The 26,483-nt window shown below is 40.4% G+C and overlaps 1 protein-coding gene across 1 annotated transcript in view; it reads right to left on the minus strand.

Annotated features, from left to right (window-relative positions):
• MTMR7 (myotubularin related protein 7) overlaps positions 1–26,483 on the minus strand; it is a 92,719-nt gene that overhangs the window by 5,669 nt on the left and 60,567 nt on the right. The window contains exons 7-11 of the mRNA XM_019737955.2: positions 22,081–22,213; positions 5,591–5,700; positions 4,138–4,263; positions 2,830–2,879; positions 259–459 (exon numbers count right to left, since the gene is read on the minus strand). Of these exons, the coding sequence (XP_019593514.2) occupies positions 259–459; positions 2,830–2,879; positions 4,138–4,263; positions 5,591–5,700; positions 22,081–22,213 (620 nt within the window). The remainder of the gene's footprint in view (positions 1–258; positions 460–2,829; positions 2,880–4,137; positions 4,264–5,590; positions 5,701–22,080; positions 22,214–26,483) is intronic.

Consider the following 26,483-nt stretch of genomic DNA (forward strand, 5'->3'; position numbering starts at 1 on the left):
TTTCCTATCAATATTACTGTGTCATATCTACCAACCTGTCTGTCTGTGGCTCTCAGGCAGAAACGGGGAAATGAACCTGTACCTGTCTTTGCCAGTTGATGACATTAAACCATTTATGACGTGATGTCAGGAAAAAGAAAGGATCTTTAATCTGTCAGTACAGGTGTATGGCTACAATAGTTTCAGAATATGAGAGGCCATCTGAAATTCTGTCACAAAATTACTTTACATAAAAATTAAAAACACCAAAACACTTACTTGAGTTCTCGTCTCTCCTTTTGGCTGTTACATAGGAAGTTTCCAAACTGGCAAGAATAAATGTGATGTTGAATGTGAATCAGAAACCTCTCATTGAACTCAAATGCACAGGGAAATTGTTCCATTAACTGCCAAACACACTCAATGAACTGGTCAATAACTGGAGAGATTTCTTTTGGATCACCATCTAGATTGCCGTATCTATAAAATAAAGTGTTAGAGAAAGTTTATGGCAAGGTTTGTTTGTTTTTATTAGGAAGCAACCCTAGTTCCTAAATAATTATCTTACAAATCCAGAATGCAGAAGAAGTGGAAAAAACAACTATAAATTCCAATTTCAAGAGAAACTTTGTAATGAAGGTCTGCGTAGAAAAGGGACATATTCATGTTATAGTTACAATAGTAACTATAGTTACTATAGTTAGTGCTAGAGATAAAATTAAAGGAAACTCCATGAAAAAAGAGCATTTTTTAAACCAAATTTTAAAGGTATATCAGAACTTTTGAAATAAATCTACTTAATTAGTGTCTAGTGGGAGAGGGAAGAAACATCTAAGCAACTTTAGAGTTTTTCACTTTTCATTATTTGGGGGGAAGGAATGAGGAAGAAAGACAACTTGGAAAAATGGTGGTTTCCCAAGTTTCTAGGGATATTTCCATCTCTAGAGCAGTATTAAAACTTGTCATTGTCATGTAATTTATTAACATGTGACCACATTCCAATATACCTTTATTTCTCATATTTTTGTTTTTCAAGAGTACATCAGAGAATCTTGAAACTAGTTTCAAGAGTAGATCAACTTCAATGAAGACTGTGTAGTAATTTACACTACTGTATGAATTTTAGAAAGAATATAAAAGGGTAATTTGGATGCCATCAAGTATAAAACAACAATATGGAATCTCATCTCAGCACTGGATGATCAACTTGAGAAATAGAAATGAGCAGGGATCCATTTAGAAGTTTCTACAAGAGTAGAAACATTAGAAATTGTCTGCAAACTTCTCAAAAGTTTCAGTTCTATTCACCTTTGGTAGCCAAAAAAAGGTTGCCTAATATCCTCTTTCTTCATAAAACAATTATCCAGCTAGGCTTCAGCCATTTCCATATGTTTTCTGTCCATCTGTCCTCTATCTCGGATATTCTAACTGCCTAGAGTCAGTAGAACCCCAAAACTGGATAGAACAATGTGATCTTAAGAAGATTGCTTCATTGATTTGGGGGTTTAATTTTCTCCTTTATAACAATAGGATTCCAGAAAGCACAGAATGAATGCTCAATGCTAAATTCAAAAACTATAAATGTTGGCGGTTCCATGAACTTTGAACTTATTTTAGGAAATACCTTGAAGCAGTCAAAAATGTACATTAAAATAACAAATTATTTGCATGCTGCCTAAATTTAAATTTTCTCACCAAAAGACTAGACAACACTAGCTACAACATTTACCACTCAGAGATCAGAGAACACCAGAACACAGGTCAGGCATTATCATCAATACTAAAAACGGGAGGCTGTTGTCTCCAAAAACAATAGCTTCTGTTTATTGCAATCCTCGTGTGTAAGCCAGGCAAGGAGCAAAAATACTTGCTCTAACCCTGCGAAACATGGAGAGTAGCCCCATTTCACAGATGGGAGACCAATGTTCAGAGACAACAGATGCCCAAGGTCACACAGCTACTAAATGCCACATCCTGGATTTAGATCTGGAAAGTGTCTGGCACCAAAGCCTGAGCCACTGTCCTACATTACTTCTCCAGAGAGGTCTGGGACAAACGTCACCTGTGACACACATGTCTCAGGACAACCCAATTTACTCCCTTGGTGAAAAATCAAAGAGAAACTGTTCACAGACATTTCACAACTTGCCGCTTAAAGTGAATGTTTTCAATTCAAAAACGGAATAATTTAGGAAATCAAATGTGTTTGTAGGAGGAAGGAAGACCCAGTCATTTGTAGATCAATGAACAAGCACAAGATTGCCATGGGGATATGAAAGTTAATTTGGGGAATGTAATCAGTAATGCTGTAAAGATTTTGCAGGGTGTCAGATGGGCACTTGTCCCATTAGGGAGACCAACTCAGGGATGATGTAGATGCCTGATCACTACACTGTACACCTGAAGCTGAACAATAATGAATGTCAACTACAATTTTAAATATAGTTACAAGAAGCGGAGGACAGCATTAGGAATAGAGACAGTGGAAATGTAATGGCTGTGTGCGATGTCAGAGGGATAGTGGATGGGGGGTGGGGGGTTATCACTGGGCGAGGGATATAAATGACAAATGTCTATTACATTGTTTTGTACACCTGAAACTAAAAAAAAGAGAGAGAAGTATTCTCCCTCTCTTCTGGAACAATTTAACATTAACTAGTTCTTACCAAGAATACTCAGGGTTAGAACTTCATTTATCTGTGATACAATGTATACAACAAAATTTGACTTTCTGAATAAGAGTTACAAAGAAACTTTTAAAATGAGGCTATTTCTCCTACTAATTGAGAACTTCAGAAACACTTTTTTTTCGTGAACATTCAAAATAACAGATTTTTAAATATTTCTCACCTGTGATTAAACTTATGACCAAAGGAAATCCAGTCCTTTTCAATTAATACCTACACAAGAAAAAATATAAATATCATGGAGAGAAACAAATGAGGAAAAATGAGACTACAACCAATAATGTTAAAGGATTCAAAGGTTCTTAGAACAGAAGTCACCATCCCCGGGTAGCCTGCAAGTGAATGAGCACTCATTACCCACCGATAAAGAGATGCTTATCGGAAGGGCAGAGTTGAAGGTCGTCCATAAGAAAAATAAATGGGAATGGCACTCTGAAGCCTCAATACTGTCACAGGTAATTGGAAGTTCTCTGACATTTTAATTTAAAAAAGCCCAAGAGAGGAAACCTGCCTCTTCTCACTCGTGCCCAGTGTCAGCTGGTATTAATAAAGGAGATCTTCCAGGAGATCCCCCATTCGGCCTCTTTTGTCAGCATCTAGCCCTAGCATGGTTTCAGGACCCACTGAAGCACTTTCCACCAAATCTGGTTCAAGAGGCAGGAACGAGGTAATCTCTCAGTCTTTAGGAAGTCCCTGCAGGCATTTTAGGAAAATGGTTCCAGCTTAGCCAAAGCTTCACCATTCCAGGCAACTACACAGATATTCTGCAGTTGGAAGCAACACGTCATATTTTGATGCACACATAAAAAGTGCAGAATCTGAGAGGATGGACTCAGAATTTCAGCAAAGAACACAAAAACACTGAAATTTTCAATATTCTCATCCAGAGTTGTGAAGGACTACTTAAAAAATAAAAGCAGTAAGTGAAAACAGTTTTTGCTTTCAATAATTTTTGCATGCTCAATACAGAAAATTTTGTCTCCAAATATGTTTTCAATTGTTTTCTGTTCATGTTACCTCAAACTTGAAATACTTAGGAGCAAATGATGTATAAAACTCACTATTTTACACATTACTGAATATATTTTATATTTGCCCCCAAATTCATATTTAATAATATTGATTCTGATTGGCTCCAATACCCTCCAAATTCACCCATTTATTCCCAACCTATTTCACCTTTTCCCTTTAATTCATCTTGCTGATATACTAAGAGAAAAATAATGTTGATGAGAAAATAAAAGTTGCCGATAGTTGCCAAAGGAGACGTCCATTCAGTTCAGGGTCCTGCGTGGAAAGCGGCCCAGGGACCCTACTCAGCGCGAAGCCAGCAGCCCTGTGGCTTCACCATGAAGCTAGCAGCCCAGCGGCCTCACCACGAAGCCAGCGGCCTGGTGACCCCACTCACCATGAAGCCAGCGGCCTGGTGACCCCACTCACCACGTAGCCAGCGGCCCCGCGACCCACTCACCATGAAGCCTTGCAGAGTCCGGTAGTGCGGATCCAGCAGCAGGCTGGCCACCGAGCACACCTGAGCAGTCCTGTCCCAGCCGTCGGAGCAGTGGACAAGCACACTTGCCCCTTCCTCTGAAACTGCCTGAAAATAGGATGAACAAAGAGACACGAAAAATCTCATCAGAACTACATTTGATTTTATACTTACAGAAACAGGCAAAAACAAACAAAAAAACCCCATCCAAACTAACAACTATTCATTTATTTAGTGCTCATGCCTGTATCTAGTTAGGGCAGAGCCAAGGAGTGGTTTGGTGCTGGTAGCTAAAGCTTTTCCTTCCCTTTCCACTATATCCGGAAGCCACCAGCCAGGCCATCTCACCTAAGCATATGTACTACATAATATGTACTACTTGTGCAAACTTATCTCTATGACATAGCTCCTAGCCCACCATCAACCACCTCTCCTCCCCTCTGGGTTTCCAACCTTAAGCCTTTCCAGTATTGAAATTCTGGATCTCCTACTGGCCCAAAGAAAAGACCCAAAAATCATAAATTGTAAAACTGAAATTAGAGACAAAAGGATAAGAGCCAGTAATGGATCCAGGGGTCGGGAAGGAGGAGAAAACAAAGATAAAAAGTATAGCAGGAAGTCTCTGCTGAGAAAAGAATTTATTTGCTATCGCAAATGTGCATGCAATTTTTAGCTGAATATCTTGACAGGAAACAAAAATTGGGAAATGGTGATTTTGTGATAGCATTTATCACTACCTGAAATTCTATTTTTATTCATTTTCTGAATCCCTCACCAGAATGTAAGCTCTGTGAGGGAAGAGACTGGCTTGTTTGGCAGTACATCCTTAGCACATAGAAAAGTGCTTGGTACTAAATAAATATCTGTTGAATAAATGAATCATCTAATAAAGGGGAGCATACCATGTCATCAGAAAAGATAATGGTGGTCTTTACCTATAAATCTAAGAGAAATTTATATTTAAAAAAACCCTGAACAACGAAATAGACTGAATCAAAAAATAACTTGTATGGAAGTTGTAGCAAGATTCTTCCTGTGGCAGAATCCATCTGCTAGGTGTGGGAATATGACTTGTGCTTATGCCATCATTAAAAAGGAGGACCTGGTTACTAAGATGGAAGCCTCAGGCCTCCATCACTGAAATGACTCACTTTGGGGTGCACTCTCCTACAGAAAGTTCTTCCCTTCGTCTAGGACCACGCCTGACTGGAGAGAATATTCTGAAAACATTTTGCTGTGCTATCACCTAAGCACCATCCTCTCTAGCAAAATCCCATCTTCAGAGGGCAACCTGGGTGGAGGTCTGCAAAGCAGCTCCCCACTCAGTGCAGCAGAGTCTCACAGGGCAGCTGATGGGGAGGAGACAGGCCCTCCACCCTGCAGTCTGTGTGCTGGCCAGTCTGCCCCTCCACTTAAGTTCTCTGCAATTGCATACCTTTGCAATGAAGAGTCCTGCATCCATGATGGCCTTAATGTGCCTTAACCAGCCAGAGTTCTCTAGTCCCCACAGAAAGTCACTCATGGAGGGAGATTTAAGTTCACACACTGCAAGATAAATCATGTTATAAAAGCCAAATAAAGGCAATCTCTTATTTTACATGTGATCATATTTGCAGGTAGTTTGCTAATGATTCCTTCATTGTAGTATTTTCTGGAAGACTTAAGATAAATGCCCAAGCTTACTAAACTTGATTCTATCAAACCATTTCAAGTAAGGCTTTCTACCTTTTTTGGTAAAGAAGGATGCTGCATCTGTTTAGAAGTATTCTATTTGTAAAACTTAAACACCAATATGAATGAAAATCATTGAATGTTACCATAGTTTACTAATGGCCCAGCAGAGAAGATGTAATTACCCTTCCGGTATCAAAATGGGCCACTAGGGAGCACGAGTTAAAAGTGCTATGGAGGAGAAAAATCATATAACTTGACTCCAGCACTTTCCCAGTTAGATCACTCCGTCAATCAACCACTTCAGTTTAGGACCATAAAAACAAAACAGAATTATCCTAAAACTCTTAAATGGAAAGCACTGAATTCTTCTTGCCAACAACTCCCACCCGACAGGAGTAAAGCATGTGAACTTAAAAATGAGACCCTTTCATCCTGAACCACTTCTAGAGCATCAAGTTAAGGGTTTTCCCTTCGATTGAAAATGAAGGAAACATGGGATCCCAATGATATCTAAATTGACACAACTAAGGCAGGTGTGTAAATACACCCATTATAGTAACAAGCTATTTCAGGAGCTTACCTTTCAGTTAACATAAACTGTGAAAAATCTTTAGAGCTAGTGTTCTGACTATATAACGAATATTACATTCCAAATATGTATTCATGGGTTTTATAGCTATAAAGCCAGTTTGTGGAACCTTATAAATCAGCTAATAAAACTAAATAATGTTCCATAGATTTGTGTTTAAGTATATTTTATTGTACTCTGACGCACTGACAGGCAGGGAGTAGGGAGCCCCTTCTCCTACTTCTAGCTCTGTAATTAGCTGTATCATCTTGCACATTTCAACTCTTTCAGTGTCTTCATGTTTAAAACAGGGAAGGTGTACTAAATTATATCTAAGTACTCTTCCAACTTTAAACTCCCAGATTCAACTTTGATAACTCTTCAGAAGCACTGCGCATTTGGAATAGAGTAAGCCTTAACAACCATGTTTAATTTAACAGATGTCCTTCCCTAAAATATGCCAGATAACAGAGGATTCACTGGTATTTCCTGCAACACAAAAAGCCACACAAACAAATAACAAGTAGTTAAATTCTGAGTCACAGATGGCAGCAGTGATGAAGGAAATAACACCGAGATTCCGAGCAGGAGGCCCTACTTAAAAAAAAACGTGTTATGAATATGTTTAGGCAAGATTCCAAACCCTTCCTTCCAAATCTCTGCCCTGAGCGGGAAGTATAGCTCCAGCAACCATCTAAGGAGCTGGAGACCTGAGCTCTCTCTGGCATCACGCTGGCTCAGAGCAGTGTCCCTTTGTCTGAGGTCACAGGGCTGCCTCCTACCAACCATCACCAGCAGGAAAGCCCCATGAAAGTCTGGTACTGTACATGAAAACCAATACAGGGGAAGGTGCTTTGCTGCAGCCCAATGACATACCGACGCATAGAATCTGCAGCTCCATTGCTCAGCCCCATGCCCTGGGCACTCAGCAGCAGGCTGAGTTTTCCAAGGTTATGGTGTCTTTAGTCATTAAAATGTGATGTTACAAAATACTTAAACACACACACACAAAATTTAAAAGAATGTAACAGACACTCAGGTTGGCTACAATTGCTTTAGATGAAAGGAAAGAAAAAATGTTACAAATCCATATTACCACGCTATCCTGCTTCTTCCTCCTAAGTTTGTTAACATTCCCAAGCAGGTGTTTGTCCCTTCACTACTTACATACTAGCTGTGTGAGGTTGGAGAAGTTACTTAGTCTCTCTTTGCCTCAGTTTCCTCAGCTGTAAAGTGGGATAATAGCTACTACATCTAAGGGTGGTTTTATGTTAGCCCGCATTATTCTTATTATCCTCAAATAATTTTATATTGTTTTTATATGTATTTAAAATTTACACAAATATACTATATAGCCTTTTGCAACTTGATTTTTTCATTCAATGTTTTAGTTTTGAGACCTCCACATTATATGAACAAATCACTTTCATTCGTTTAACAGCTCTATAATAGTCCACTCTGAGCAGATCGCATTTACCATACCCCTGCTGTTAGTAGTTGTTTCCTCTTTTTTCATTCTTTACAAACAGTCTGGCAAAAACCATCTGTCTACAGACTCCGTGTGGAAAATCTTCCTGTACACGCCTTTCCGTAAGTGAAATGAGCTGGGTCATAGGGTCCATGCATCTTCAGCCCTGCCATGTATTGCCACTTGCTCTCCAAAAGGGCTGCCCTGGTTTATAGCGTCACCAGCAGGGTGGGCGAGCTCCTGTCCCCCCACACCCTGGCTAACAATTGTACTGCTGATGCTTCCAGTTTTGCTAATCTTATCTCTCTAAGGATATTAATGCCAACTTTTTGTTCATTTTCAACCAAAAACTGCTCAAGAGCCACACTTCCATATTTTTGTGGAATCCCATAGACAAAGCTTGATGAAGATAAGGGAAAATTTACCACACGCCAAGGAACAGTGTTCTCAAGGAAGAGCAAAGAGACAGAGAAGATACAGGCCTAACACCCCAGGAATATGATAGAATAGAGCAGTGATCTGGAACAGACTTTAATATACAGAGGGGGCCCAAAATATGTATACACATTTTAAGAAAGGAAAAAATTATATTAAAATTGTGATGCTCAATACATACCAATAGCAAAAGATGAATACGAGACACGTTTGACTTCTGCAATGACGAGGTGCTCAACGTGGTTACCACCAGCGTAATTTTAATACAGGTTTTTCCTTTCTTAACATGTGTACACATTTTTTGGGCAGCCTCTGTATTTGAATTGGAGCACGAGGATGCTCCCCACATCCCCCTCTCTAGGGTCCCAGGTTAGGATTCACTATAGATATTTGCAGGATATTTGGAAGGCGGAAGGGAAGCAGCAGCACTGAATTCTGCCGGGCAGTGCAGACCCCCTTCTCCGCCCCCCGAGGAAGGCTGTCTTCTCCACTCCAGCCCATCCTCACTGCCTGATGCCTCAGGTCCAGCTTTTCTTCCCGACTGCCAGCCCTGCTGACCTCCCAGGGCCTCAGACCTCCGCCCAACACCGGAGAAACAGCCCTCCACCAGCTCCCCTCGGGGGTCCGTTTGTCCTTAGTGACTTCCCTCTTACCCTCAACCACCGCCCTCTGCGCCCCAGTGTTTCCCTGCTACTAACCCTTGTCCTAACCACTCCGTCATCCTGCTTCCCGGAGCAAACACTACCGGACAAGAGAACGAAGCCAAACAAAATTATGAGACAATTACTACAGGAAAGACATAAAGTTGTTCCAGAAAGGAAATTTCACCAGAGTACATAAAAGGCCTCAGCTATGAATAATACTTACATAATAATAATAATAAATAATGTGCACACTGAATAAGACGCTAACTCTCGGAGGGAGGCAGATGGGGGCGGGAAGCCTGTGTTGTGAGAGGTACAGAGGAAACTGTATGAAGGCCTTGGCTCCTCTTCCACAGAGGGATGTCCACGCGCACCATGGAATAATCAAGCAACAGCAGTGAACTCCGGTGATGACAGAAATATGGAGACCGAGGCCTAAGGTACGAGAAAGTACCTGCCCTGAAAAGTAGGAATGCAGGTGGGGAATACCAGGAGCAGAGGACGGCATTTTGCTTTTGTTGTTGTTGTTGTTAGAAACATAGAGCTATTTGATTTTTAAAAACTTTCTACAAGTGCAACACTGATGCGGAAAATAAAAATTAAATGGAAACAAAATCTGAAGCCCTCAGCCTTCACTGGAGGCAAAGCCCCCCCCCTTCCTTTCTTCCACCCCACCCTTCACCATGGAAACAGCTCAAGCTCTTAACAGTCTTCATTTCTAGCACCTAGAGAGTTCCTTTTTTTTCTTTTCGTTTTTTAACCATTTTTTTTTAAGGATATAATTCATTTACAAATCACTCAAAGTGTACAACTCAATGGCTTTTACTACCCAGAGTTGAGCATCCATCACCACAATCAATTCCAGAATATTTTTCATCACCTCAAAAAGAAACCCCTACCCATTAGCAGTCACCCCATTTCCCCTCTCCCACCCCTAGGCAACCATGATTCTACTTTCTTTCTCTATAGCTTTGCCTATTCCAGACCCTTCACATCTTACAATATGTGGTCCGTTGTGACCTGCTTCTTTCACTTAGCATGTTTCCAAGGTTCATCCATGTTGTAGCATGTATCCGTATTTCATCCTTTTAAGGCCAAATATTTCATTGTATGGATACACCACATTTTTTTTCTATCCATTCATTAGCTAACGGACATTTGGGTTGTTTCCATCTCTTGGCTATAATGAATAATGCTGCTGTGAACATTCGTGCACAAGTTTTTGTGTAGACACGTGTTTCCTTTCTCCTGGGTATATACGCAGGAGGTGAAATGCTGGGTCCCGTGGTAACTTGAGGTTTAGCCGTTTGAGAAGCTGCTGGCAGATCTGTTTTCCACAGCAGCTGGAGCAGGTTCCATTCCCAGCAGCAGTCTATGACGGCTCTGATGCCCCCATCCTCACTAGCACTTCTTACCATCTATGGTTTTGTTTAGAGCCTTCCTACTGGATGTAAAGTCATATCTCACTGTAGTTTTGATTTTCTGATGGCAATGCCTCCTTTCTTGCATGTTCAGTTGTTCATTTAAGTAAAGTTTTGCTATATTTATCTGGCACTTCTAGGTGTTTTTATCAGAGGGTATTTCATGTTAGCTTAATCAGCCATCTTGGGGAAACAGGAAGGCCTCCATGTTTCACTTAGATTTTAGTTTTATGTGAACTAATCCATACATCGTAGTAAAAATCATGACGTGTACATGGGAAACAGCATGTGGTACTGCCAAGGGCATGAGCTTCTGGATCAGATGCTCCAGCATTCAAATTCCAGCTCTGCCCCTGCCCGACACTGCACCTGGGGCCACTTACTGGAGGATATCAAGGCTCAGTAACTGGCCCTTCAGGAACTGGCCCCATTTTATTATTTGTTCACCCAGGATGGTGTCCTGAGAGGTAGGCGGTATTACACTCACCCAAACCTAAGAAAACTGACATGCAGAAAGGTTAAAACACAAACTAACAATGGCAGAAGGAGAACACAAGTCTTCCGATGAACAAGCCTAGAGTTTTTGCCACCACAGTTACATAGGCAGGCTTAACTAGAAATAACAACAACAACAACAAAACTTCAAGAGTGCTTCCCAACGCCACTCTCCTACGTGGCATATAGTGGCTTTTTATATAGTTGTGTTTCAATCTTCATAACAATCAGATGAAGAAGGGACTGTCATTATCCTCATTTTATAAAAGTGGAAACCAATGCAAAGAGAAGTTCAACAACTTGTCCAAAGTCTGCAGCTGATAGGAGTGAGGCTGGGATTCAGTAAGCAATGGTGCGTAAGCAATGCCCTCTCAATCTCAGAGATGTCATTTTTCATAATTCAAACAAGGGCCAGTCTAAATGCTTGGCTCCCTCATGCTATCAGCTTAAAGGGGATGCATTTTACCTAGAACTGTACGATCCAGTGTGGTAGACCCTAGTCACATGTGGCAAGTCTGCAGTGAGACACGTTGTGAGTGTCAAGTATATTCCAAATTTCAGACTTAGTATGAAAAAAAAATTTTTAAATGCCTCACTGATAGTTTTTTTTTATATTGACTACATGTGGAAATGATAATAGTTTGGATATATAAAGTTAAATACAATGTATTAGTAAAATTAATTCACCCATTTCTGTTTAGTACTTTTCTTTAATGTGGCTACTAGGAAATTTAAAATGACAAATGCTGCCCTCACTTGTGACTATCATTATACTTCTAAGGGACAACACCGATTAGATTGCTCCAGGGAGACTAACCTCATTAGAAGTCCTCGGACATTTTTGCACATGCATCCCTACAATAACTGTTAAAAGTATGTACCCTCTCATGCACCCTGGAAAAATGCATCATGATAAGATGGCGGGTGTGGGAAAAGGTGTGCTTCTCTTTTGCGAGGTGGCAAAGGGGCAATTAGGAAGGGCAGGTGGGAGAGCACTGTTGGCTCCTGGATGGAGCAGTGTGCCAAGGCAGGTGACACAGTTTCGGAGGACTACACAGAGAAGCTGACACTCTCAGAGCCAAGCCGATTCCCAGAAAGCAATGGATCCAGGGCGTACACACCTCAGCAGACCTGCCCCTGAGCTCAGGGTGAGTGCACCCCATTCTGAAGACAGACCTCTGAATCTGACGCAAAGACCAAATGCCAGCCCCCAGTTCAAACTGAGCAACCCCTGCTTTCCCAGCCCAGCCCCTGGAGATCTGTCCGCCCTGAGCAGCCCTGAGCAGTAGTGCACCAGCCCACCAAGTGGCAGGATCGCCTCTGACTGTGCATATGCCCAGCAGGAAGCACACAGAATTCCAGCACCTTCTGTGAGCTCTTGACACTCCCTGGGCGCCTGCTGTTTGGTCTTTCTGTCCAACCCCAGGCCATGAACCAAAGTGTTCAACTTAATCCTAAAGTATGCACATTCCACCACTTAGAGTCTCAGGACGCCACTGATTCTTTTTAATTTTCTCCTGCAAACAGTCTTTTTCACTAAACAGGCTAAACTTTCCAGTTGTTATGGTAGGGCTTCGGGTGAGTTGGCATTCTCCTTTATTTCAAAATGTCCAGGGAGCCTGAGGGATATCTTGGCATCGAAACTCTGAAGCTCAGCCCAAGAACAAATGATCCTTTTCACCTTCTCTCCCCACAAGGCATAGAAATGACAGCAAGTTAAAAATAAAGACACCAGGCTTTCCAGCTAACCTGGAGACTGCCTGTGCCAAAAGCAAGAGAGGAATGATGGCTCACAGAACAGGCCCTAAAATGTCCTGCCAGAGAGAATGTTCCAGAGCTCACACAGCCAGGGACAGGCTGCCACATTGCTTGCCAGGTCAGCGCCTTTCTTCTCATACTGAGAATGGCTCTTTGCTTAACATTTCTGTTTTCAGCCACATTCAAACTGTAGACCTTCAGTAAAATAACCTCACCAGGTTTTCAAGCAAGGTAACCACGGGGAGGCTGTTTTCCTCCCAAATGTTGAGTGGAGTGTTAAAAGCAAACAGTTCTACAGATGATTAATACACAGGGACAGATGTGGGTACACTTGAGACGGGAACAATTAGTGCTTGGGATTTTAAATATAAAACTGGTGAGTTTGTTTGACCTAGCCCAGGATAAGGCAGAAATACTGATTTGTTCACTCTTATTGCCAAACCCAAACCAATATTTGCAAACCGTTTTGCTGAACGAAGTTCATCTCAGCTGACATCAGAGGCATATGCCACTGATTACAGAGAGCTGTGCTTACTAACCGGGAGTTTAATGCCCGCGTCTAATAATATTTGTTTTACATAACAGCACAACTTATCCCATAAACATACATAAAAAGAAAAAAAAATATATCATTATGGATCCTGAGGAAATGTAAAGTTTACTTGGAAGAAAATAAGCCTCGATATGATCTTCCTTAGATACTTCCTGCATCAATGTCATGTCTTCCTATACAGTTGAGTGGGTATCAGTGAGGGCACAAAGACAGTCTCCGTTTGGGACTGGGCTTTCTCGCCTCCTAAGATCTAAAGTTGAGATGTACATGGCCCTTCCTTAATTACCATGCCTGACATATGCCTGAGTTCTGTTGATGTAAGATTTGTCGCTTTCACATTCTGGAGTCAAGCCCAATGAAAGGGTCTTCAGAGACTCTGCAAAGTGATAATACTGTCCTTGCACTGAACATATAGCTGGTAAAACCGTTCAAAGAGAACTTAATTATGGCCTGAAAACCAGAAATGATTGGTTAAGCCTGTTTTGCAGTCTCCCTCTTTTCCTTGGAGCCTACCATGGTGACACAAAAGGAACTTCTGAGCCCTGCAGGGAGTTGTATTCAATTTATTAATGTTAGCGGTGGTGGGTTCCCAACCGATGCCAACCGACATGGGCCCTCTTTGCATTAACTGGAAGGTGTATTTTAGCTTCTCCACAGGACACCAACAAGATTATTCTTTAAAACAACCCCAGTTTTGTTTATGATGCTACTTTCTGGAACCTATATACAATAATTCTATGAAAGCTATTTTTGTATAGCCTTGTTTTCTTTCAAAAAATTTCATGATGATATAAAATGGTAAGGTGCAATTAAGCCTAAATTCTGAATACCTGTGTTAGCATTGCTTGAATTAGTAGCATAGAAAATAGTACACACAGGTACATGAGTATGTGTGTGTGTCCAGCTACTAATAAACATGCATGTGTGTAAATCCATGCATACACATATGCATGTTCTACTACGTTTCCCCGAAAATAAGACCTAGCCAGACAATCAGCTCTAATGCGTCTTTTGGAGCAAAAATTAAAATAAGACCCGGTCTCGTATTATATTATATTATATAAGACCCGGTTTTATATTATAGTAAAATAAGACCAGTCTTATGTTAATTTTTACTCCAAAAGACGCATTAGAGCTGATTGCCCGGCTAGGTCTTATTTTCGGGGAAACATAGTAGTAATACTAATTATCATTGGCCTAAAGAAGATCAAGCAGAAGGTTCATAAAAGAATGTCCTATTAGCATTTATTAGCTTTGCATGTGAATTTGGAGTCTAAAGAGACCATTTGCAGCAAATAAATTAAAAAATACGTTTTCCCATTTTATTACGTGGTTTTTTCTGTGTGTTCAGTCAACACAACCTTCCATCTACAGTAGATATAATGATCTCATTTTTAAAAGAGGAATGGTTTCAGATACTCATGACACAGTAAGTGCATGGCAATAGGTATCTAATTCCTTTGACTCCAACTTCATGTTATTTTCACTACAAATAGAGAATAACAAGGTCAGTATACACACTGAGGTAGGATTGATGGTAGGGCTTAAGATAGGATAAGGTCTAAACAGAAAACTTAAAGCAAATGGAAACAGAGAAGTCTAGACTGGGAGAAAGTGTTGAGAGTCTGGGAAGTCGGGTGGATATAAAATATTAGAAGTAGGCACTGGAAAGAAGGCCCAGGAATCTTATAAGATTCAGATGTTGGCAGCAACTAACTGAAGTGGTAAAATAAGCAGCATATGCAGCAGGGGATGACATGGGTGGGGACTCATTCCATGCTCATCACATCAGCTAGAAAGCTGCCAGGACCAACACGCTCATCAAATCTCAGACCATATTGTCACTGGCAAGCAAATGCTGAATTGCTAAATCCCAACTACAGCCTTATGGAAAAACAGCTCACCTTGTCACTAAAATTAGCCATATCTATCTTTAGTTTCATGGGAGACACTTTCTTCCACAAGCACTCAGTTAGTAAATGTCCCAGTTACCCAAAACAAGCCATCATGATTAACAAAATAATAAAACAATAATTCTAAAGGTAAAAAGTTTCAGATTTTTGAATTGCCTCAGTGAATGTCAAAAGAAAGCAGAAGTGGGATAAAAATCACCCCTGTTCTCTCATTAAGTCACTTTATTTCCTCTTGTCCTGTCCTTTGATAATTTCACCCAGAGATGAAGTCTGCAGTTTGACACCCACTTAAAACATGCAGCCATCCGCTTACCCAGGGATAGCCCTCAGGGACACCGCTAATTAGCCAGCAACATCTTTTCTTTCTGCCTGATTGTTGCTCTATATGAAAAATCAGTGACTTCATTTTGTATTAATGAATGAAGCATTTTTCTATCCAATGCGTAACACATTGTCTCAGTAATTGTTGATGAACAGATGAATGGTTGAGATAACTGTGGCAGCTTCTAGTTATTATGTCTTTACTATAAGCAGGCATTGTGCCTGGTACTCTGCATACACTGTCCACCATCCAGGGTATTATTTACTAGCAACTTTCAGATTGAAAAGTGTGCCTTAAACAGGTTTGCTAAGTCATCCATGGTTACACAGCCAGTAAATAACTGAGCTGGAATCCAGTCCACAGCACATACACCCAAAGGGTTTTGCCCTTTCCTCTGTGCCTTTGGGCTGAGGATATTATTGTCTAGATTAGCTGATACCGTGTTTCCCCGAAAACAAGACCTAACTGGAAAATAAGCCCTAGCATGATTTTTCAGGATGACATCCCCTGAATATAAGCCCAAAGGCGTCTTTTGGAGCAAAAATTAATATAAGACCCGGTCTTATTTTCAGGGAAACACGGCACCATCCAGCACTCTCTCAGCCACATTCTATATCTTCTTATAACACCACAGACAGCAAAGGACATATCCTTGATCCATTTCTTTTCTCCAGTGACCCTGAATTGGTGACCAGCGAAGCCTGACAGGACAGACCAGTTGGCCTAGCAGAAGACTCATTAAAAAGCCTTATAACTGTTGCTGTGTGAAGCTATCTAGTTCCACTTTAAGGGAAAAGTGGGTTTTCTATGTGGAAACCCATGCCATCTTGCTAAATTTTTAGGGTAATGACCAGATTTTCAGCCAGGCCTTATTGGCTCTGTCGTCTAATAGGTCAGTACTATGAGGAAATTACCAATGGTAAAACGTCCGAATGTGAAGAACTTAAAAAAGATTAACCTTTCCACAGCCTTTTCTTAGCTCATATCTGGTAGAATTTCACAGCATAAACTTAGAGGCTATGTCATAGGAAATACTTTAAAATGAAAAACTTAAATAGGAAATATCTTTAATGGGTTGAACGCCTCCATTTCTTCAAGGTTGAATTAGCCATCATCTCACCTCGACAGGAGATGAGGAAAAAGTATCAAACAACAAGGCCATTTGAACTGATAGCTGCAACCTTAACTCTCTGAGCAGAGAGAAATAGTTCACGGAAGCCTTGGAGCTGTGTGTGGTAGGAACTGTTCCTTCTTGACCTTGGTGCACCTGGGACAACCTGGCAAGGAGACCAGAGCAGGGTGTCGGATGACCGTCACACCCACTGCAGTCGTGCCTCCCAGGACAAACCCAAAGCTCTCTGCTTAAACTATCTTTCTACACCAATGAAGGTTCTGAATAATTGGGGATCAGAACCTTTACACAGCAGCACAGATCAAATACCATCTCTGTGGCCACCCGATTTTGCCACGACACTTTCTCCGTGGTCAATGCCACACAATTCCAGGGGATATGAAGAAAGCGATTACGGTTTGGGTCCTGCTACAAAAATGTTCAATCTTTGACATCGAATCTGCTTGGTCCCTTCACTGCAGGATTGCCCAAAGTGCTGAATCAACATTGGGCCTGTGTTCCCGTGAGCTGGACCCACTCCTAGCGGATCCACTGTCAGGCTGAGGTTTGTGTCTCTACAAAACAACTTGCTGAGAAAACGCCCATGGGCCTGACATGGCATGTATTAAATTATTTTTTCATGAACTTGTGCTGAGTGGACACAGATCATATCACAAGGCAAGCACTTCCATGCCTGGCAAATTGTGTTGTCTTACTCCATGTCTCTTGAATAAAGAAATTGAGAAAAGTTACCCCTAAAAAGGAATGTGACCTACCAAATACTTGCCTGACTGAGTGAGTTAATCTATAGCCCCATTACCTCATCCATTCTCTTCAGTGCTTGTTTTTAAAGTACAGCATTGCTTCCCAAGAAAAAGTATAATGCACCTCACATTGGAAAGCACTTGATGGTTTGCAAGGAATTTTTTTAATAAGTCTGGCATGTATTGTTTTACAAATACAGGAGATGAGGTTTGTTCGCGTTTACTCAGAGACTAAGGCAAGAACCCAAACCCAGGTCTTCAGACACTTAGGCCAAGACACTTTCTACCCAACCCACTATCTACAGAGGCCATAAAGCCAAGTGGTAAAGAGTATTGTGTCTGGATTCACACTAAGATGAAAATCTTGGTCCTACCACTTACTGTTGTGAGCTTGCACAAGCTTCTTAGCCTCTGTGCCTTAATTTCTTCATCTGTAAAATGGGGATACTAAGAATAGGTACACCATGATTGCAATGAGGATTACTTGAATAAATGTATCTTAAAATATAAAACAATGTTTTATATTATAAGAATATAAACACATCGTAAAATAGTAAAACAGATTGAACATTAAATCACTCCATAAGTGTAACAGCATCATTACCATGTAGGGTGGTTATCTGTGAGCCTGTCTAATACTGGAACCACAAAGCAACAGGATCGCTGTAACGTGACAGTAAGTACTAGGCTCATAGGCTGCTTTGTTATGTCATACTGAGAAGGATGTGTTTTTAAAAATGCAATATAAAAATATGTTTAAAATGTAATATACCAGACTGTGTAACTGGAGAAATAAACTGCCATGTTGTGAACCACTTATGTAGGGTCCACAGGGCAGAGAACTGGGGGCAGCCTCTAGGACCTAAGGGAGGCACACAGCTTACAGCCACCAAAACTCAGGGCCCTCAGTGGAATTCTGCCAACAACCTGAATGAGCCTGGAAGCAGATTCTTCCCTATCCAAACAACCATCCAGATGACAACGCTGCCCAACCGACACTTTAATTGCAGCCTCGTAAGACCCTGGGCAGAGGGTCCCTGGGTTACTATTTATATATGAGAGATGCCCAGACTCCTCACCCACAGAAACTGTGAGATTTCATACACACACACACACATTTTTTAATGTAACATACCAACCATAGAGAATGTTTTATAAATAAAGAAGGAAAAAGAAAATAAGTACTGGTCATCTTTCCATTCTAATCCAATTATTTTTCTAGGCATTCTCTCCTACTCTTTCTTTATATATATGATTTACCATATAGTAAATCAGAGTATTTGTACAATTTTATAACCTAAATTTTTTCACTTACATTATCCACATTCTCTCATGTTACAATATACACATATATTCTTCACATTTATTATTTTTAATGGATATATTTTCTCTCAAGAGACAGAGCAAATTATTTAATCAGTCTATGATTGCTGAATATTCCTATGGCTTCTAAAATTCTATTATAAATAAAACACTACTATAAAAATAGGCATGCATATTTCTTTTTAAAAACCATATTTTGGATTAGTCCCTAAGGGGAGGCAATATGTTATGTCTCTCTAAGCCAATTTAAATAACACTAGAAATATTTAAAGCACCAGTTTTACCACATTCTTTTCAGTATTGAATATTTTACTTTTTAAAAACTAAGTGAGAAATGGTACCTTGAGGTTTTAACTTCCATTTCTTTAATTCCCAAAGCAAGTTTAAATGTTTCTATATAAATGTATTTGTTTCAACTCCTTCCTCTTTTAAAAATTATCTTAAATTGAGTTGTCTAACCTTGCTGAGACTCAGTTTCTTCACCTGGAAAGAGCAGATAATACCACAGACTGCACACTGTTGCTGTGAAAATCAGATACAATCATTGAAGTGACAATACTGGGGAAGCCTGGCACATGGCAGTTGCTCAAGTTTTAGTTAAATGAATAAATCAAAGAGTAAGGGGTCAGTTACATAGAACCACACAGCGGCCAACAATATTAATGTAATAGTCACGTAGAATCCAGGCACTAAACAGGTGGTGGGAAGAAAGTACAGTTTTCTAGACAACACCAAAAGTTGGAGCATGTTGACTGAAAAAGGAGGAAGATGTCACTACCGTGATGCCTTTTCCATAAACACCTCCCCACCTTGAAAACAGATATTTGCAAAGAGGCATTACAGTGCAGCACAGCCTCAACAAGCCTAGACATGAAAGTAATTCTTTGTCCACCCCTCTACCTTCCTCTCAGTGATTTCCTCCCCAACACCAAGGATGCCCTAGGAGACTTTTACCTCCACATCTGATGATAACAATTTCGTTGGCCTTGGAAAAACCCCATTTCAGGCTCTTCTACGGACTGTTTATATGTACATAAAATCAATCATCCTTTTCTTATTTGAAGGAAGAACCAATTATCTATATGATCAAAAGGGGAGCTACTGTGGAAAGCACTTGATAAATTATAAAATTGCTACATTACTTAAAGAAATCATCTGATTGGGAGGTATGACTACCACAAAATAGTTTGATTTAGAACTTATAAATCACACAAAATTAAATCAGCTCTATAATAAAGGACCTACACAGGATATGAACTTGGTCCTGGATTATAGTTTCTGATGAAAAATCCTGCAGCTCTTGCTCACAGACAGAACTATTTGCAGCCAGAATGCAAACAATTATTGTCCTCTGTAACTCTCAGTATCTATTCTGATAATATCAATAACAGTGGTGTAAAAAAAAAACCCAGAAGATAATAATCATGAATGAAATGTGCTATTCCTCTTCCTCCCAAGTGACCAGGAGTCAAGCCTCTGATGCCAAGGACGGCTGTTCAAAGGAGGAAACACCTCAGAAGGTGCGTCCAATTGCATCACTTCATCAGCTGAGGCTTCAGAGTGGTTTATAATTTACTTGGTAAAAACAGATAGTCAAACATTGGTCAAGACCCCTGAAAGGCATCCAGAAAGCTGTCCTTGCTCATTGCACTGAGCTGGAAAAGTGATGCAGAAGCACCATAATCTCTTATGAAACAGAGAAGAACCTGCCCTCTGGACCTCAGTGTGCATGTTGTTTAGAAACAGTGAGTCCGACCATAGATATAAGGACAAGAAATGGTTCCCAATAAGAACCAAATAAGTGCTCACTTAAAAACTAAAATCAAAATGATATGTCAGCAGGACTCTTAGGAGCTACTTTCAGCATAGAAGAAAATGTATGTTCTCGAAAGTCAGATTATGAAATTACGAAATGAAAAATGTAAAGCATAGCAATCTATATTTTTTTAATGACTCTGATTATGGTCAACACTCTTCATACTAAAGTTAGACTATCCTTTCAATAACAGTACAAAGAAAGTCAAATTTTTTGACGCCTAAAAAGCAAACTGCTCAGGATAATCTCCAGAGGTTTAAGAGGCTCAAAGAGTCAGGCCCAGGTATCTTCACTGTGACCTGAGACGTGGCAAATTTCCCGTGCAAGTAAGATGGAGCTGCTTCTGGGGCAGTGACTTTTTCAGATGCAGGACGAGATTCCTTCTAACCGTTCAAATGCTGAATGTTAAAGTGTTTGCAACGAGGGGTATCAAATTGTCGATTTCACAGGCTGTCATGGCTGGAAGAAACCATTAGTCCAATCCTTTCATTTTACGGCAGGTAGGGGAGCCCCAGAGAAGGGAATGGATGTGCTCAAAGTTTCACAATGACTGAGCTGACCCAGGGACTCCAGGACAGAGGATGGAAATGAGGCCTGCCTGTGACACTCAGCTCTCTCCTGCCCCACTGTTAGGCTTTCACTACAGCCTGTGGTTCTGATTAAGCAGAGAATGGCCTAAGTCACCGAAGGCAAATGTGTCTCCTGGAAAAAAATCGTTCAGCACTTTGTCCCTCTTCATTCCAGACCCCACACTTCCTATTCAGACAGCCGCTTTCCTAGCACTCAGCTCCCTGTCTCCAGGGCTTTCCCCCCAAGTGCAAGTGCAGCACTGACAGCCTCTCTAGGTTCCCAAGGCACAAATCTTCCTCTTGCTCTTTGGTTTCTACTAGAGCCAGAAGCGAGGACCGTGGTCACAGATTCCTCCTTGGCCTTTGTCATCACAAGGACCACAAGCCAATGAAGCTGGTTTTGCTTGAAATGCAGAATTTCTGCTAATCAGCTTATGGCTGGTTTGGCCACATGAATGACTCTCCTATGTTACATACTTGGTGTTTGTAATTTCCTTTCCGGTGAGTATGTCAGTCTCTGTGTGTGTGTGTGTGTGTGTGTGTGTGTGTGTGTGTGTCGCGGTGCACGTGACTGTGGTGCGAATGGGGGTGACTTATGTGTGGGCACATTGCCATGGTTACTGCTGTTTGAAAATGAGGATTGGGACTCCAACATCCTCCCTCCTAATGGCCATTCAGCCACTCGGACTCAGTTTATGAACCTCATCTCCATGTCAGATCAGTGGGCTGTTGCTTTAACTGAAGGATTGCTCTATCTCCAAATGGCCTGGAACATGGATCAAACTACTATTATAAAGGAGAAAGAACAAATATCCCTGTGTACTTCTATCTCAGATGTTATAAACCACTGGAGAGTGCCTGACTGCTAACCAAGAGACAAAATCACTTCAGGATGACACCAAAAATACGAGAAAGGCTATTAAATGTTTAAAGAGTCACTACAATATGATGTCCTTCCCAACATACCCCACCGACGTAAACGGCATCATGGTAAAAACACAGTGTTAAAATCAAAAGACTATCTTACTCCAAGTTGGCATTAAAACATTTAACTGCATTTTTTAAATTCCATGCATAAGGAAATGGTTTACCTTCCAGCATTTTTTGCAGACTGTTCCTCATGACATGGATGTTCTCTATCCCGATAAACTGAAACTTGATGTTGGAATAGTTGTCTTCATTCTCGTAGCCTTTCCCTGCAGCACGATTTGCCATGGCATTAAGCTGCCACGGACAGCAAAACAGAAGTCACCAGTTATATTCAGCACATGAAACAACCAAAACATTTCATGGATGTCCACAAAAGCATTCACAGTGAATGTTTTAAGTCACTGGTGCATTGTGCTGAACTCTGTAGTTTCAGACTCATGTGCTGAGTTTGTTTTCAACATAAACTTGTTGGTGTGGGGGACTTTTCCGAGCTGGGAAGAAGCATTCTATGGGTAAACCCTTCTGGAGATGCCCCTCGCAGTTCCCAGTCACTGCCGAAGCGAATATGGAATTCTGTCACAGAGTCAAGTTGCCCTGATTTAATACCAGACATTACAACGTGCAGGTTGACAGAAGAATATCAGCAGACACAGCCATCAACATAAAGGTCTGTAAGTCAAATGATGATTTCTTCCAGTATTATACTGCAATTAAGGCCACCATCCAATAGGGATGGTTGCATCATTCCAATTTGCCTGCAAGAATCCTGCAAACATCTAATTAAACCTTGAGCAGGAACCACTGAGTATAATGAAGCCAGGGCATGCAGATGCTAAATCTCAGAGGCATGGCTGCCAGCCAACTTATTTAAATCTAGAGACCAATTACAAGAGCTTTTTGATCATTTTGATTACCATAATTTTGTACACGAGAAGTGGGGGTATCCTTGTGCAAACAGGGTTTAATAATAAAGGACTTTGAAGAAATACATTTTTTTGCCCTAGTCCTGTGTAACCAAAATCAAGAAGGAGACAAGTCCTGCTTTAGTTGGGAAATACAGATTTCTAGAATGGCGGCATTATTGCTAATACACAATTCTTGCTGTTTGGCTAAGTGGGTAATCATGTCCTAGAAAACTGTATTCACTGGTCATTCTCTTCCTCTGCCACAACGGGCAGAGGGCTCTCCCAGGCACAGAACTAACATAAAGGACTCACTGCCAGAAAAAAATGTCAGTTTTTAGGACCACAATGCAGTACTGGGTGGCATTAATAAATACTTTTTGAAAAGCTAATTTTAAGAAGTTAAATTAAGTTAGAAACATACATTCTTTGACCCAGATCTCCAACTTGTGAGACTCTAACACAGTGAAAAGTACCAGCACCTAAAGATAGATGTCTAAAAATGTGGTCTATTGCAACTTTTTTTCTATAAAAGTACAAAACTGAAAACCTATGAATATTTCAATAGGGCTATGACTAGATAAATTATGACATATTCATGCCCTGGACTACTAATAGTACCAAGAAAAAGAAAAAGAGAGAGAAAGAGCGAGAGAGCGAGAGAGCGAGAGTGAAAGAGAGACTGGAAATTGGCCCATGACATGGTCAATGAAAAGATTAAGCCACAGAATAATAGTGATATAGTTGTTCCATTTTTTTCTGTAAAAACAAACCAACCTACAGATACATGTTTATGTTTATGTATGTTTGATTAAACAGAATAAAAATGGAAGAATATAAGAAATCGGCAGTAGTTACAGCAGAAAGACAGAGGTGGCAAGTGGCAGGGGGACACTATCAATACTCCTTTAGATACTCCTGAATTCCTTGTTACAAAGAAGATATTTGAGGTTTGTGATTTAAACAACAGAAATAAAACATATTAGAAGTGAAAAAGAAAACATCAGAGGGCAGCCATTGCCGTAAAGAGTTCAGGCTGGCACATAGGTCATCACATTTTCACAGTAGTCCTGCTCCATGATTTAGTACATGTGACATCAGCTGAGGCACATTAGCCCCTCAGGACACTGTTTCCAGTTTACAAAAGAATGTCCCCTTTCTCCTAAGCATCTTATGAGAATCAAGGGTTTGGCCTTAATCAAGAAAAAATATTAAAATAATGCTATTTTTAAGATAACTTATGCTCATACTTTAATTTTTTTAAATATTTTAAGGGGAAATTTTTTCTACAATTACCTTTAGACATTATTACTAAGAAACTATTATAAAATATCACTGATTTGTATATCTATTTTCCAAAGCCGTTGGCTTATTGTTTACAAGTTTTTTACTAGGATACTTGCAAGTAAACTTCGGCTACATGGACCTTGGGTTTATTCTCTATCTTACATAATTCAAGTTAAGCATACTCACCACATACTACAGAGATACTCTTTTGAAACAGTTCAATGAATAAAACAAAAAATACTATTATTATTATTATTATTTTAATCTATAATTAGGCCTCTGCTCACATTTTTTAAATAGTTGGGTATCTATGACTTGGGAAAATGTATTGGTAGTCTTTAAAAGCAAAGAAGCAACACAAGATGGCCTCTTGAAAGGCAACGGTACTTCTCATCATGAACAGAAGGTGGCACTATTTAACCTACCATCCAAAGGGTACTTTCTAAAAGTTTCCACATATTTCACAGGACCTTTCATAGTAAGGCAAAAGCTGACCCGTCAAAGCAGGAAATACAGTTATATAATTAATAAAAATGCAAGAAGTGATAGTGTCCCTTACATAAACGAAACACTACTAGGAAGTCTAATTTGGTCCCGTCCCTTTGGCTGAGAACTCCATTTAACAACTAAAGGAAAAGCTATCATTTCCGCTCCTAAAAAGTCTCAAACAGATAAAACAACAGCGGTAACTGCATTTCAGTTTCCATTTATGCTTAAGGAACACAACAGACAAATGAAAAGTGGGACTGGAAAGATTGTCCTGTTTTCTAACCCAACATCACTCTGCTATTTGATAATCTCATCATCTTTGGGTGCAGAAAAGCTCGTAAATGAAACAAAAAGAACCCACCATTTCTCAATAAACACTTCATGAACATCTACTGTGTGCCAGACACTGAAAAAAATAAAATGATGGCTAAACTGTTCCTCCCACCATAAGCTTATACTTGAACATGTAAAGGAAAGCACATAACACCAAACAGTAACGGACAACACCCACCAGGACTGGGCAGGAACTGAATGACTGGTAAAAGGCAGTGACAGTGGCAGCAGTTCAAATTGGGAACAGCCCCACGTGGCCTAGGGGATCAGGGGCAACGTGTCATGAAAGAAGGAGCACTTGAGATGGACTATAATACTCCGGAAAGAGAGAGAGAAAAGGAAGGGTATTCCAGATAAAACAGAAGAGAAGAAGTGAGGGACAAAAATCAAAGGAGCAGGTGGATATTGGAGAGCCAACCAGTGCAAACAGAGTGGAAGGTTCACGTATGGTGACAGTAGCAAGAGAAGAAGCTAGAAAATATTTAGGGTCCTCTACTAACAGGCCAATTAAGCTTAGACTTCATCTGTGGCAGTAGAAAGCAACTGAAAGATTCTGAGCAGGTAAAATTGAAAAATTGGGGATTCAGTGCCCATGACACAGAAGGTCCACTGGAATGGGATAGAAGACATAAGCTCCACAGGGAGCTTGGCTGTCTTGTGTATAACCATATCCCCACGCCTCGACCTGGCACCGGACAGGCACTCAATGAAGAATTATTGACTGGCTGACTGACGCAACAAATGACTGAATAATGGAATGAAGTTGAGAGGGTTGACAGGCCAAGAAAGTTAAGAAATAGAATCAGATTCTTCCCCTAACCCTAAACCAATCAATAAACATATGAAAACCATGAAATCAATAATAATCTTGATATCAAGTTAAAGGTCAGCCTGCTCACTATCTTAAGTCTTGGCTTCTAAAATTTCAGCAGAATACATTCTATACCTGAATAATGATGGGACCTGATCTGATGTGGTTGGGAAATGAGAATAGAAGTTGACCTTGGCAGCAGGAGAATTGGGCCACATCCTAGTACAGAGGGTCAAACGATGGTCCTTTGCTCTCTGTCTGTAACTGGTGAAATGAAGAACCTTAACATGTAAAATCAACATGAAAATATATGATTTTATTTCTTGCAACTACTGTCTACAACTATGCTATTCAAAACCCTCCTTTTCTACCCCCTAAGAACATATTAGGCAGAATTAAGAGCTTTCAGATTACACTCAGGAAATCATCATCCAGTTCAATTTAAAATTCTAACCCCATGTGTGATGCAAAATTGTCTCTTTCCCTCACTACAGGCTATTTGGACTGGTGAAGGGTCTGCTCTGGTACTTCTTCCTTTTCCCCCTTCCAGGCTCTATCTGACTCTATCTAGGAGGGAAAAGAGAAGAGGTAATATCTCTTTACAAAGCTGGACAAGACTGCAATTCTCGCTCCATCGGTTGTCGCTGTTTCTCTGGTTAACACTTACGGACCATCACTGTCCTCTCCAGCCTAAGTATCCACATGCTGAGTCTCCTAAGGCATGTCTGTGGGCTCTTGGGGG

The sequence above is a fragment of the Rhinolophus sinicus genome, linkage group LG04, assembly GCF_036562045.2.
Source record: "Rhinolophus sinicus isolate RSC01 linkage group LG04, ASM3656204v1, whole genome shotgun sequence".
In the NCBI taxonomy this organism is placed as follows: Eukaryota; Metazoa; Chordata; class Mammalia; order Chiroptera; family Rhinolophidae; genus Rhinolophus; species Rhinolophus sinicus.